Source organism: Sipha flava, unplaced genomic scaffold, assembly GCF_003268045.1.
Source record: "Sipha flava isolate LNK unplaced genomic scaffold, YSA_version1 286_pilon_pilon, whole genome shotgun sequence".
Classification (NCBI taxonomy): domain Eukaryota; kingdom Metazoa; phylum Arthropoda; class Insecta; order Hemiptera; family Aphididae; genus Sipha; species Sipha flava.
The window spans coordinates 113,746-129,579 of NW_020272954.1; the positions used below are offsets into that span (position 1 = coordinate 113,746).

Genomic DNA, 15,834 nt, shown 5'->3' on the forward strand with positions numbered 1-15,834 from the left:
GAACGTCCGGTCCCCGGATCAGTCGACCACCGTAGACGGCCTGGCATCAGCCTTAACGTCGTTGCAGCAGCCGATGAACGCGAACTACGTTAGTCTTTAACTGGGTATTCGCCGAACCGTGTCCGACGTCGGTTTTTCGCGCGATCTTTCACCTACCCCGACCTCGTTCGGAACGTCATGCGTCGCCGCCGTTCCCCGGCCGTCGGCGCGGCACCACTGCTGTTGCTCGCCGTCTGCGCGGCCACTGCGTACGCGTCGCCCTGGAGAAAACCTGAACCCGGCGATAAATGCGGATACGAGGTACAGTAGTATTTTCGAAACATGTCTTTTCGGTCCGGTCGTCGTGGTCGGAGGACCCATTACCACTGCTCCTCGCACGAACATTTTTTTTCTCGTTTGTTCGAAACAGTACTTTACAACCCCGATTGGTACTTATAATTAATACGGTTGTTGTCGGCTTTAATTTTATAACGAGAGCCGCTAATGTAAAAAATACCCAAGATAATAACGTACAATAGAATATTATAACTCAAACCGTGGCCCTGTATAAAATATTTGTGGATGAAAATGATTTTGGTCTCTAAGCGATAAAGGTTAACAGTTCAAATCATTTTAGCCTGTTGTCTTTACAAAATATTTCAACGTTTTTTCTGTTATATGTATTTGTTTTTAATTTTACTGTGGTTAAATGTTCACCATTTGTAAGCAATGTCTTCGGGATTAGCTATTAAAAAATATTTTTTTTCTATACGATGTAATCATTTGAAGAGAAAATTAGTGGAAGAAAATAAAGAAACGGTGAATAATGAAGATGTTAGGTAATGAATTAAATATATCGTACACTAAAACCATTTTTCTTTAAAGCCATATTGAATTAAAGAAAAGTCAATGAAATTATTAACAAACTAGCCAAAAAACCTAAGAAACCTGACATTTTATAATAATAATTTTAGTAATATAAAAAAGTATTAAAAATATGTTTTTCTTGATAATGTTAATGAAATATACGTATTATCACTCTAAAAAATCAAGATTTAATCTCGACAATAACTTAAACTCCGTTGAATTTTATACGTGTTATAGAAATATTATTAGAGATTTTTTTTTATTTACTTTAGTCCACCCATAACGCAAATAACGCAAAAACTTTTTCATATGTTATCGTCAGTGGCGTATTTTAAATTGTTTTTTTTTTTTTGAAGGAGGGTATATAATTTTTTTAAAATTGAATGATTTTATAATACTTTAAAAAATACATGTAAAGTATAAATTAATAATTATAATATTATACAAATATTTGTAAAAAAAAAACATTATAATCATATGAAATAATTATCTTTCTTCCTCTATTTCAGTGGTTCTTAACCTTTTTCGAATGACGGAACACTTAACATTTTACAAGATTTTCGCGGAACACAACCGTAAAATAAAATAGTAGTACATACATTTTTAATTTTTTAATATATTAAACAATGAATGTATAGCATAAAATTGTTTGCATGCCATACATGTTAGTGTTAGTCACTAAAAAATAATAAAATAATAAAAAAAGTTAAAAAAAATTTAAAAATTTGAAATTGAATACTTTGTATGAGATATTTGTGCCTGATGATTTTTACAGATATTTTCAATATCTGGCCGTATGTACGATATTGCTACTCTCATTTCCTCTTCAATATTTGTCAGCCTTTCTCGTTTCTTTGTTTTGATATTCGTCAGTGTTGAAAATCCAAGCTCACATAAGTATGAGGTTGAAAATTGTAATAATATTGAAATTGCTTTTTCAGAAATTTTTTTAAATTCGGTTTGAACTAAAATCCAAAATTCTTCTACTGTTATTTCGGAAAATTTTATTTTTAGAGTTCGATCTGTTGTGAGCGTTATGAATTCTTCCTCTTCTTCTAACGTAAATCCATAACTTGACGTGTTGATGGTAGAAAATGGATTTCGTATCCAATCATACTTTTCAATATTTAATTCAGGAAAGTATTTCGTGATTTTTTCTTCTAATAATGCTAAATGTTCTGTTATAATAGGAATTATTTCATTATTATTTTTAATTGAAGGAAACATGTCTACCGTATTTTTTTGAATTATACGCGTTCTCCAAAAAGATTTATTTTTTTTAAATGTTAATAGTTTATCCATGGATGTAAGAATATTTTCGTTTTTACCTTGCATACCAGCATTTACGCTATTTAAATAATTAAAAATATCAGCTAAATATGCCATTTTAACACACCAAATATCGTCTGTAAGAAAAGATATAAAAACAGTGTTACCTTCGTTTTGAAAAAACATCAACAATTCATTCTTAAGTTCCAGAATTCGATTTAGAACTTTACCTCGCGATAACCATCTTACTTCACAATGTAAAAGTAAACATACGTGCTGAGCTTCCATTGATTCACACAGTTTTTTAAATAGGCGTGATTGTAATGGACACGATTTTATGTAGTTAACCATGCTTACAATTTTATCCAATACAGACTTTAATGTAATAGGTAATGTTTTCGAAATAAGTGATTCTCGGTGTAAAAAACAATGTGTAGATATGATATTAGGATTTTTTTTCTTCGCTAATGTTGTAAATCCTTTAATAGAACCAACCATTGAAGGAGCTCCATCGGTGCAGATTCCTACACATTGGTCCCATGTTATATTAAATTTATCTAAATATGACGAAATTGAATCAAAAACATTCTGTCCTGTAGTATGTTCAGTAAGTTGTTTACAGCATAAAAATTGATTCACAATTTTATTTTCATCAATGAAACGAACAAATCCTAGTACGTGAGCTATACCACTGATATCAGTAGACTCGTCAATTTGCAAAGCGAAATATAGTTTATTAGTAGTAAGCTTGTTAGTGACAGTTTTCTCAATATCATCTGACATGTGTATAATTCTGCTTTTTATTGTATCGTCTGAATGCAGAATTTTCATAATTTCTTTTTTTGCATCATCGCCAAACATAATTTGAACTATTTCTGAACATGCCGGTAAAATCAAACTCTCTGCTATGGTGTGTGGTTTTAACTGTTTTGCAATTATTTCGGCAACTTTATAAGATGCGATTTGTGCTTTATCAGATATTGTTACAATTTTTTTAAAATGTTTTCTTTGATTCATTTGATTATTCAACAACCTTTCAAAATAATTTTTTTCTTTAGACTGGAGATTGGCGTGCTTAGATGAAAAATGCCGTTTTAATTTCGCTGGCGCCATTGCGCTATTAGACAACTTTTCCCCATAAACCACACAAAGGGGAATTTGACAATCATTTTCGTCAACATAAGTGAACCCAAAATTTAAATAATCGTTGCAATATTGTCTATTGACCTTTTTTATTTTATTCTCATCATTGACATTGCTTGTATTTGTACTTGCACTATCAGTACCAGAATCATGTTTCCGTTTAAGAAATTTGTCCATTTTGTTATTAAAATGGTCGTTACAAATTAAATTAATTAACTAAATAAATTTCAAATTGTGCTTACTTAAAAAAATAACAGAATCCTTATTTACGAAGTTGTACACGCGTCTAACGTTGATAACCGTGGGCAACGTACTAATACTAATGTATTTTATAACTTTTATTAGTGCAGAAAATAAAATTGTCAATATCTATACGTATGTTATCGCAGTATGGTGGAGATTATCGTATAATATAATAATAATAATGTATATTAATATATTATATAGTATAGTAGTATACTGACACATTATATTATTCGAAAGTTAACGATAACGTTTTTGTGTACAAAAATAAACCAACAAAACCTAAAATGATTCTATTTTTGAAAGAAATTTTTTTTTCACTGATTTTAAAATTTTGGCGGAACACTTATACGAAGTCCACGGAACACCTGTGTTCCGCGGAACACCGGTTAAGAACCACTGCTCTATTTCTTCGTAGCAAGACCCCCGTCCTCCCTTACCTCGAAAATACGCCACTGGACATCGTACCAATTCAATCATGTGTCACGTCTCCGTGACAAATATTTAAATTTAAAAATATGTATTCTTGCTCATTTATTTTAATACAACTATGATTATTTTACAACGACGTTAATTGTATTATTTTCTTTTCTTAAAATGTGCACAATCTTTGGGTACAGTATAATTACCGAAAATTATTATTATTCGTAGTGAATACACTCCGTTATTACTGCTAAAAACGAGATGTTTTTCAAGTTTATTTTCTAGTTGTATTATAAAAATTATAAATAATTTTACACTCGTTCGGTCTTAGCACAAAAGTTTTGACCATCCATTAAGGGAGTCACACAATTGTCGTGCGCGTCTGTACGCTTGGTATAGAATTTAACAACACAACATTTAAAATCAATTGTAAATAATTAAGTTCATAGTATGTATAATTAAGTCACAAATGTGTATTATGCTACGAGTCCATCGCATTCTAGACGGGTTTAGACGTAGGGTTAATTGTTATATATCTATGTATTAATACATAGTTTACCTTCTGATATTACGGCAAAGATCGATATAAAATGTATCGATTATTAACGATTGTTTTCCGTAAAATCCGTAATGATTCAAATTGTTGAAACTTTAAAATACGTTAATTTGTTATCACATGTTGGATGCATACGTTAAACGATAACGTATACGTTATAGTTAACAATTTTAACTATACAATATTATAAAAACATCATCGTTTTCAATTTATAGTTCATGTTCCATTAGAACAAATTATTATCAAGTTATATGATTATATTATTATTATATTATTAAATTATATCAAATACTGATAACAAGTATTTTAATCTTAAAAGTGTATTTGAAACTTATGTTTGGAATAGGTTATCGAAATCGTAAAGTATTTTATAATAGATCTTGCACCTTGGACATATATTACACTATACTCGTATAATGTACAATATAATCAATAATAATAATATATATTTTATTAGTACCGATTTCGTATATTATTGTTATTTTATTCTTGTTATTAAACATTGAAAAACTATTTAAGAAAATTGTGTGCATTTCAGAATTTTATTAAAAACTGTAATATAGACGAATATACATTTTCATATGATTTTCAATCACAATAAGAATATTATGATCATATAAATATTGAATTTCTCCATAGAAATATTATAAAATATCGTATTAAGTCGATACCCGTTTATTACTGTCCACGATAACAATTTTGTAGTAGCCGTTCAATAGTCTAATAAGATATAAAATTTTTTATTCACCGTTTTGAGTTTTTAAAATAATGCAATTACGTTAGACGTTCTTTCATTACTCCTCTAATACAGAGAGAAAAAAGACGCGAAATTCAATACGTACTACAAATGATAAATATATTAACCATTTATATTCATCAATGTTCAGATAGTTTTTATCTTAAATGGATGTAGTTTATATTATGGAATTCGTTATTCTAATATTTTATACCAATAAGTTTTCTTTCGATTTCCGATGCAATATAGTTCTCTACGTTTGCAGTACGATATTAATTAATTTCAGTCAGTCGATGCCTAGACGATCTACTTCTAACAAAATTCACTAATATCAGTCGTGGATCTAGAAATTAAAAAAAGGAGGGGGGATAGTAAAGGGAGTTACTGCCATAATTCGTTGAGCATTTCGATTTATACAAAGTCCATTAATAGGTCTAATTTTTTAATATTTTAAATACCTATGTCCGATATGGTTCTACTTAATGTCTAAGGGAGGGGGAAGCTTCAGCTCCCATAAGCTCCTTCCCCTTGTATCTGTGCCTAACATATATATTATTTTTATTACTTTTCCTCTTATATGTGCAACAGGCCACACAGCGCACGGATCACGTTTTAAATACAGTGTTTGAAACGGTAAATTTTAGATTAATGTTTTAACCCAAATCTATACGAATAAATGTATACTTTAAAAGCAGGAGATATTAGGTTCAGATTCGCAACGTATAATTTACGATAAATAATTGTGAATCGAAAAGAACAGGTTCCCTTTGATTATATTTATAGTGTACTCGTACGAGTATATATTGTTACAATCGATTTGAAAATGGAAGAGTTCACATCCTTCAATACTTGTGTTGCGTATAATTTACAAACCATATAATAGTGTTTCATGATCTGTTTATGGTTACGATGTTTTATCGATGATTTGGACCGTTAAACGTTGTATTTGTCATAAAAATTAAGCGATCGTAACTGTTTTAGTGTTACACAGACCGTTATACGTATGGTTTAGTTATATTTGCACTCATACATTTAATAGCAAGTGAAACATTAACGGATAAGCTTTTAAAACTTTATAATACTAAAAAAAATATAGTTTATAATGAACCAATTAATTTGTCGTAATTTTGGTGAGATGTAGAATTTGCGAAATCCCGTCTTTTAGTACTTCATAGAAACCGCGGTACACGCGAATTCCTAGAATTCTTCAATAGACAAACAATGACGCGCGCTACGATTTATATATGTTTAACAACATAACGGTGAACATATATTTAACTGGATGAATATTTTACTATTTTATGAATTTATATTTTTCAGTCTTGTCATCCGGTGAAGGACGGCTATCTCAACGTGCACTTTATACCGCATTCACACGACGATGTTGGTTGGCTGAAAACCATCGATCAATATTATTTTGGCAGTAATTATGAATTTAAAATAAATTTGTTTTGCTTATTTAAGAAATCTGAAAACTTTGGTCTGTTTCAACGAATAAAACGATTTAACTTTCAATTTCAAGTTATATTGTAGATGGTTTAATAGATTTAATGTATTTGAGTGATACATGAACTGTGTAATTTGAAATATATTTAATTAAATAATTGAATAATTATATAATATAAATAATATATATATATATATATATATATATATATATATTATAATAATAATTATAATTAAATAATTCATTATTTTATACATTTTGAATATATGAAGATAATTTTTTTTTTATGAATAATAAATAACTAAATTCTTGATAAACTATTTTATGATTTTTAAGTTTTATGAATTTTTGATACAAAAAAAATGTCGAATATTTCGAATATATGAAATTTATAAAAAAATTGAATAATTTAAACTTTAAATTTGTAAAATTATACATGAGACATTTTAAATGTTCAATGTATTTTTTAAGTGCTACATGTAAGTACTATGTATATTTGTGTTATACTATTGAATTTTAAATAAATGTTACATAAACTTTAAAATTAGCATAAAATAAAATATAATATTCAATTTATTAAACTAATATTTTAAGTTTTGGTTTGAAAAATTATTTTTTTAAAAATTAAATTCTATAAATTTCAATTTAAGGGTTTAAAATGAAAATTTATTCTCAAATAAATATCGAGAGACATAAAGTTAATATTTAGTTTAGGTTTTAGATTACATTATGCTCAGCTAATATAGTTTTTTTTTTTTTTTTTTTTTTTTTTTTTTAATTTGCCTTTGTTTGCACATTACAGCAAAGCGATTACATAACGAAAATAACAAAGGTATTAATTAGTGAATAATAATAATATTAACAATCTTACCTATAAAATATATGTAGAACAATTTAATTAGATTGAGAAGCCAGCGGAGTAAATGAAATTTATGATGGAGTGGATAACAGATATGGAACGGGAATTAAGTAGAAGATTGGCGTCGGGAGTGATATAACCAAAAGAAGATAGGAGTGAGAAAAGGAGAAGTCAGTTGGGAAGTAGGGATGGGCATTGAAAGATGATATGATTAAAGTCGCAGACGGTGTCAACATGATGTCACGTACAAAGAGGAGAAGAGTTTAAAGAAAGCTTAAAGGCATGGTGGGGAAGAAGACTGTGTCCTATTCGAAGGCGAATGAAAGCGACAATCGATTTTCTAGATAGCCCCAAGTCGTTGAACCATGGACGGTGAGGGATAGTTGGAACAATCAATATAGTTGTTAAATTCAAAAGTTATGGTCCAAATTTAATTTAAATTATAGTAGTTTAGGACTCAATTATAAAAGTTATAATTAATAAGATTATAAGTTTATACGAATTTAAAACATTTAAATATTTAAATTATTGATATATTTGCATTTTATATTACTTATTATTTCAGCAAATAATTCCATTCAATTGGCTGGCGTGCAGTTTATCTTAGACTCCGTGGTTTCCGAACTGTCTAAAGACCCGAACAAGAGGTACACAAAATAAGACATTTAGAAATATTGAATGAAACTTATAACATTTCATATGTCACATTAGGTTTATCTATGTAGAGACTGCGTTTTTCTGGAAATGGTGGGTTGATCAATCTGAGGAAACGCAGGATATCGTCAGAGATCTTGTAAGATCTGGACGATTGGAGTTCATTGGAGGTGCTTGGAGTATGAACGACGAAGCTGCTTCTAATTATTTATCGATTGTAGATCAATTCACTTGGGGCTTAAGGTAATGATGTGCTAAGAATCACTTTAAGTTAATTTAATCATTGGAAAATATAATAATATATAGAGACACAGAGTTTTGTTTTTATCGTGATGGTCTTAAAATTTGATTCGTGATTATGAGATATAAACTGAGATTATTTTGAAACTTACGGTAAACCGTATTACTTACGGAAAACCGTATTATGGGTCTTTAATTATTTTATTATCAAATGAATTCTTAGCCGAAAAACATGACTTCGGTTACATACAGAACTATTTGTTCAATATACTAAATGGGTTTTTAGCGGTTATGTTTTTTCTAATAATAATAGTACGATAAAATCCACTAATCAAGTTGTTGTAAGACCAACATCAACCACGTTAAATTTAATTTTCTAAAATCAAAATCAATCTATAAGCCTCGCTTCCAATCAAATATAATTTATTTAATTGAAAATTCATAAATTTATAACGATTAAATTCAGTGTTTTCACGAGAAAACATTGTTTTACAAATCGACATTTTTTTTATATAAAGTAGTGAATTTGTTCGTTGCGATTTGTAGGTTAACATTTTCATTGACATTGGTTATAACTTTTATTTATTTTTTTCGTAAGACAGAGTAAACTCGCAAAATATTCGTTGATAAAATTAGAAAAAAAAAAACTTGTAAAATACTTTCGAACTAGTATTGTTTATTTACTGCTATGGCAAAAATTCTGCGTCTAACACGACGACATTTAACCGAGCTCCATGTATATGGTTACATTAACTGTTATAGTCTTATCGAGGGTAATCGTAAACGGCTCCCTCCTCTCTCTATCACCACAAGTCTTCGTATATTAATGTGCGACAAAATAGCGTCTCGCGAAGTAGTTGTCTATTTTGCTTACGCACTCCGTTGCGTTTTCGACGTTATCGTTGTCGAATTGCAACCACGCGCACGACCAAATGTAGTCTCGAGTACTCGAATAACTATGGGAGATTTTCCGTGAGATTACTAATAATCTGGTGATCAAAATATTGTCCACTGTAATAGTGGCGAAACACGCCGCGGCCACGCTTTCAACGTCGAGTAACGGAAACAGGAAATAGTTATATACAATTTGCTCGGTGCGAATTCAAAAAGTCGTGAGATTTATTATATACTTAAATATATTTGAACTTATATTAATTTTGATCAAGATTAATTAATTTATATTAAATTCGAATTATAGAGATTCCGGTTAAAAATATAAAAATTGGTGAAGTGTTTATCTGCTGTCTCATAATTTATAAATTTTCATTTATAAAAGAAACTGAAATACATATGATTTCTTCAAATACTATAGGTTTTTCAAGAGACTAAGTTATTAATTCGAAGTATAAAAGTTTTGAATCGATCGAGACTCAGAATATTCTGTACAAAAAATTTAACTATTACTTACTCATTGTTGTCTGTTTAAAGCCAAAACTGATTCATTTGAAATGTTAAATTAATATAATTTATATAAAATATAATATATTTATTACTGGATATATTTGTGCACTAATAATAATTGTTATTATTAATAACTAAGAAAGGATTTTTCGAAAAACACATTAAAAGTTCGATAAAATGTTTGGCTTTGGGTTAGATGGATACAATTTTTCACTTTTTAAATAATTAAAAAATATTTTATTTTGTATGATATATTGATTTTATCAATTGTGGTGGATGTAAATCAATATTTTACAAATAAATATCTTTGACGTTTTTTGCAGCCTACATTTTTTTTTTTATATATATATCGAAATAGTAATTGCTTTTATTCAAAATAATAAAATATTTTTCATGCAGGACAGAATGATTTAGTTAGTACTGCTGTGCTACCTACCCTACCCTCCGCCGTCGCTAGAGATAAGACAACCACACATGCTCTTTCCTTTTATTTTCCGCAGTCGTGTGCGCGACGCTGTGCTCGTTCGTAAATACCGCCGTGTATTAAATTTTATAAATTATTTTTTGTTGTTAAATATATACTATTTCTTTACATAACTTTGGTGTAATATTTATCCTGACGCTCTATTTAGGTCGCTGACAGTACATAAATAAAATTAATGAGAGAAATTAATTTATGCTTAATAAAGTTAAAGTACTTGAAACATAAATTAAAATTTATAAAACATATTTTACAAGCTTAAGTCAACATTTTAATTTAAATGTAATATTACTCTTACCATTTATAAGTTTCATTGAAAGTAATAAAGAAAGTATTATCAAATATATACTCATGGATAGTTATTTGATTAGAAATGTGCCTAACACGTTAAAGTACTAATTAGACTTTCTCGGTGTAGGCTAGTATATGCTTTTTGGAAATTGACAAAAAGTATATACATTTCTATATTTTTTGTAAAAGTTTTCTGACAATGAATATTTGGTCAGTTGTCGATCTACCTGGCCTAAAACCACTTTGATATTCAACTACATTTTCAGATGTCTCTTTCATCCTTGATAGAATGCAGCTAGTAAATATTTTATATGCTACATTAAAGAGTGCTATTCCCCGGTAACTGTTGCAGTCCTTTCTATCTTCCTTCTTATATATGGGACACATCATCGTCGTTTTCCAGTCTTCAGGTATTTCTTCTGTTCCCCATACTTAAGTGATGATTTTCCATATTCTTTGAATCAGTTCCTCTCCACCATTCTTTATCAATTCTACTACTATCCTGTCCTCTCCAGGTGATTTGTGATTCTTTAAATTTTGTATCTGGTACTTGATTTCTTCTAAAGACGGACTTAGGCATTGTTGATTATCGCTGGTGTTCCGGCTGGGAGAGAAAATTTGGCTTGGCTCTTCGCAGTTTAAAAGCTTGTCAAAGAAATTTGCCCATATTGTGGCCAATTCTTCCTCTATGGTTATCAATGATCCATCATCGTTTTTAAAAATCTCAACTTTTTTCTGTAGTTTCCTTTAAGGTTTTTTACTCTTTAATACAGATCAATTGTTCTATTGCTTCTATATTCCATCTCTGTGCCATCAATCATTCCTTTTACGTATTTCCTCTTTTTACATCTTAAAATTTTACTAGTTTCCCTCCGACGGTGTCTATACTTTTCTAAGGTTTAGTTATTATTTATGTCCTCTAGCCATTTTTGTCTTACCAATTTCCTCCTCTTAATTGCTTCTTTACATAATTTGTTAAACCAAGGTTTAGATGTTGACTTCGTCCTACCAATAACTCTCATAGACACATCATTTACAATTACCTTTATATGTTCCCATGTCTCATTTACAGATTCATTAGCACTTTGCTTTCTTTTTAGAATATTGTCTTTCTTGCTCTTATATTCTTCACATATCCTTTTTTCACTAAATTTATCAATATTATAGTTATTCCTCCTTGTTGGTTTGCAGTTTTTCTTTTTCTTAAATTTTACTTTCTTCCAGCATCCTAACAGCAAGTGATCAGAGTCTGAGTCAGCTCCTCTTTATATTCTTATATTCTTTATGCTATTCTTATAACGGTTATTTATAAGTATGTGATCTATCTGGTTTTATAAAGCCCATTTGGTATACTTGTGTATATCTTTCCGTGGAAACATCGTGCTTTTAACAACTAGGCCCTTTCTAGCCGCGAAATTTACTAGCTTAGTACCATTGTCATTCGATAACTCGTGTAGGCTATGATTTCCAATTATGTCCCGGTAATATTTTTCTCGTCCTACATTTGCATTGAAGTCACCCAAAACTAGAATAATGTTTCCCTTTGCAGACTCATACATGTCTTCCAATATGGTATAGAAGAGCTCTTTTTCTTTTTCATCTTTTTCATCAGTTGGTGCGTGGACATTTATTAGTACTGCATCCATATTATCTGTTCTTAGAGTTATGGTCGATATTCTTGGGTCTATATTCTTAAATTATCTTACTACATGTATGATAGATTCGTGTACTGCGAAACCAATTCTGATGATTTTGTTCACACTTGCCACTGAATATTGTTGTTTTTGATATTTTGGTTGTTGTAGAATCATCCCATTTCACTTTTTGTAATGCTACATACTTCATATTATACCTCTCTACCTCTTTAACTAAATCCGTAACCGCTCCTGGCTTGTAAAGGGTCCGTACATTCCAGGTACCAATAATGAAATCCAATTTCCTATTTCCAGTTTTTTTTCCAATGAATCTCAAGGGCGTCCGCAGGAATGTGTCAAGGGGGGGGGCAAGATATTTTAATTTTTGTTTCATTATCTGATTAGTGATAATGTACCTTATTATTTTCGACGTGTTTTCTATCATATAAGTAGGGAACGTAAAAATTAAATTATTAATCATGTATATAATTAGAACATTAAAACTTAATCTTACAGTATTAATGTTAATTAATTAATGTGCAACTTTAAATTAACAAATGTATTTTTTTATACAAATAAAATGTAATCATTGATTTGGTAATTTTAGATTACTTATAAAATTAAATGTTTCTAGCTTCTATAAAATAAATAAAAAACTATTTGAAAATAACTTATTTATTCTTTTAATTAAAAACTACCATAGCTTATACTCTGCTTAGAGCTATATTATAATATTATAGTAAATAACTTTGATTAAAATAAATTATTAAAAAAATATGTATTAATACATATTAAATTATATAAATAATAAAAACTTTTAAATTTTAATATTCTAAAATAAAATACGAGTATATACGCTAAAGGCCTATACATAATAAAATAAAAAAGAAACATCATAAAGATCAAACTTAATATACGTATTACCTCACACAACTTGGGATTCTTAGAAAAAATAATATAAAAATATTAACAAATAATTATAAATAATAACTATTCAATCATTGAATAATAGTTCCATTCTGCGTGGTAGTAAACCAAATTCATTTATAATTTCTTCAATTAGTTCTAATTTATGATTTTTGACAAACTCTTTATGGACAGCTATCATGCATAAACCATTAAGTCGATTATCACCAATAGTATTTCTTGTCCAAGTTTTTACTCTACGTAGTGTACTAAAAGTTCTTTCTACTGAACAAGTAGTAACTGGCAGAGTTAATGCGATAGTTAGTGCAATATAAATTGCTGGATATAAATTTACTTCATCTAATAGACTTATGAAACTTATATTTTTCATTTCACTTTGACTTGTGTTTCTATTTTTCCATACATTATACCATAATATATACTCCTCAACCAAATTATCAATTTCATAAAAATTATTTATTTCTACTATCATGTTTTTAAATTCATCATGTTGTATTTTTTTCATATTATTCGGATGTAAATTTAATAAGGAATGAGCAGCACTGTTTTCATTAGAAAATCTTAGTTTTAATTGCATTATTAAGGAATCTACATATGGTTGGTATAAGGAAACTCTAAAATAATCTTCAGGAGTATTTATTGGATGATTTAAACGATGCTTTTGGTTAAAAACAATACGAGGAATTTCAATTTCTTCTCCAAGCTCATTTGCAACATTTTGAGCCTTTTTAAAAATCTAATGAAAATAATTTTTCGCATCCAGGTTGTTAAAAACTTCAATGATTTCAGTAATATATTTTCTAGCTTGAGATAAATCTAACTGTATTGCTTGTAATGCATTCGTTATAGGTTCTAGTTGAGCAGAAAATGTTGCCATTATGAATAAACACACTATAAAATTTGATTTAGTTGCTGCACTGTGTAACTGAAATGCTTGACTTTTTATTTGTGAATCAAAGCATGTTTCCATAGATATTATTTCTAATTGTTCAACTATTCCAACAAAATGTTCACTAAAAATTCTTATAGTTTTATATTTTTCTGACCATCTAGTCTCGCAAAATAAAGGGATTTTTTCTATTCTTTTTCTTCCTTTAGGACTTAACTTAAAAAATTTAATAATCGACTTGATAATTCCAGCACAATTTTGAATATGCTGAAGTTTATTCAAATCATTTATTACTAAATTTAGTCTATGTGATGAACAGTGTACAAATACAGCTTTAGGAAATTCATTTTTAATAATTGCTTGGACACCATTATGAATACCTGACATAGCACTACAACCATCATATCCTTGTCCTATTAAATTGTTTAAATTAAGACCAGAGTGTCTCAAAAAATGTATTATAGATTTTGCTACAGTTTTAGGATGCATATCTGTTAATGCAACAAAACCTAAAAATTCTTCTTTAACTACAGGGTTTTCTGATTTAAATGAGATATATCTTATGCCTATGGATAACTGTTCGGTACCAGAAATATCAGCAGTTTCATCAGCGAGTATAGAAAAAAATGATCGCGATTTCACTAAATAATTTGTTATTCTGCTCAAGATTATTTTTCCTGTAATATTAATTATTTCATTTTGAACTCTAGCTGAAATATATTTGGAATTTTTGGGGCTTGATTCTAAATGACTTTGTAAAATTTTATCACCAGCTTCAATTCTAAAGTTAATTAAAGAATTGAAATTTCCTTCATTTGATGTTTTTCCACGCAAAGCAATTTCTTGAGTACCACAAAATAGTATACTTGAAATAATAGGAAAAATTTTTTTCCTATTATTATCAATCAGTAACTTATGAGAAGTGTTAATTTTATCAAAAACAGTTGAAGCTTTGTTAGAAAAAACCTTAATAAAATTAACTGCATTTTCTGTGCATTGTAAGTGTGTCTTGGAAACTTTGTGTTTGCATGCTTTTTTGTGAAAATCTTTATACTTAATACATGGTTTTTTTACAAACTGAATTTGTTTATAAGAATTACCATGACCACTAGATGAATGAAATAGAACACAGAACACACAAAATGGACCTTTCATTTTTTGAGAATAAGATAACCATGGTGAATATGTACTTAACCATTCATGCCGAAAACAACGAGCAACTGACGTACTATCTTTCTTGAAACTATACTTAATTTCTGGTGTCCAGATATTGGTTAATAATTCATGTTTTGTTTTTTCATCAATAACTAATGTACATGGAAGATTAACAAAGTTCCCAATATCTAGTCTACTAAATCTATTATTACCTAAATTACTAGAATTCGATAAATTTGAATTAGATGACTTTAATGACGATGATGTCGTCGGTATCGAATGTAATTCTGTAACTGGTTGTTCTTCAAAAGAATTATTAAAAATATCATTACTTGATTTATCACTTGGTTCACCATCTTCATTATAAATCTTACAGGTTTGATTTTGCTCATCTTGACCATCTTGTTTAGAATTATTATTACCCTTTTTTTTAATATTAAAAATACTAAACATTATCAATTATGAAACTACTCACTAAGACACTAGGTATATTCATAAATTACATTAAAAGTCATAAAATTTCAGCTGAGTATATGTTAATACGCTGAGTGCCACAGTATTTATGATGGGTATATCCTATATAGTTAGTTTCCATGCTAAAATTGACCCGCGACGCCGCGCCGACGGTCAATTATTTGTC

General features: G+C 29.0%; 1 protein-coding gene across 2 annotated transcripts in view; it reads left to right on the top strand.

Moving 5' to 3' along the window:
• LOC112685676 (lysosomal alpha-mannosidase-like) overlaps positions 1-15,834 on the top strand; it is a 39,888-nt gene continuing 24,054 nt past the window's right edge. For both annotated transcript variants that reach the window (XM_025557614.1, XM_025557615.1), the window contains exons 1-4: positions 1-300; positions 6,537-6,639; positions 8,088-8,169; positions 8,234-8,419. In XM_025557614.1, the coding sequence (XP_025413399.1) occupies positions 178-300; positions 6,537-6,639; positions 8,088-8,169; positions 8,234-8,419 (494 nt within the window). In that variant the 5' untranslated portion in view covers positions 1-177. The remainder of the gene's footprint in view (positions 301-6,536; positions 6,640-8,087; positions 8,170-8,233; positions 8,420-15,834) is intronic.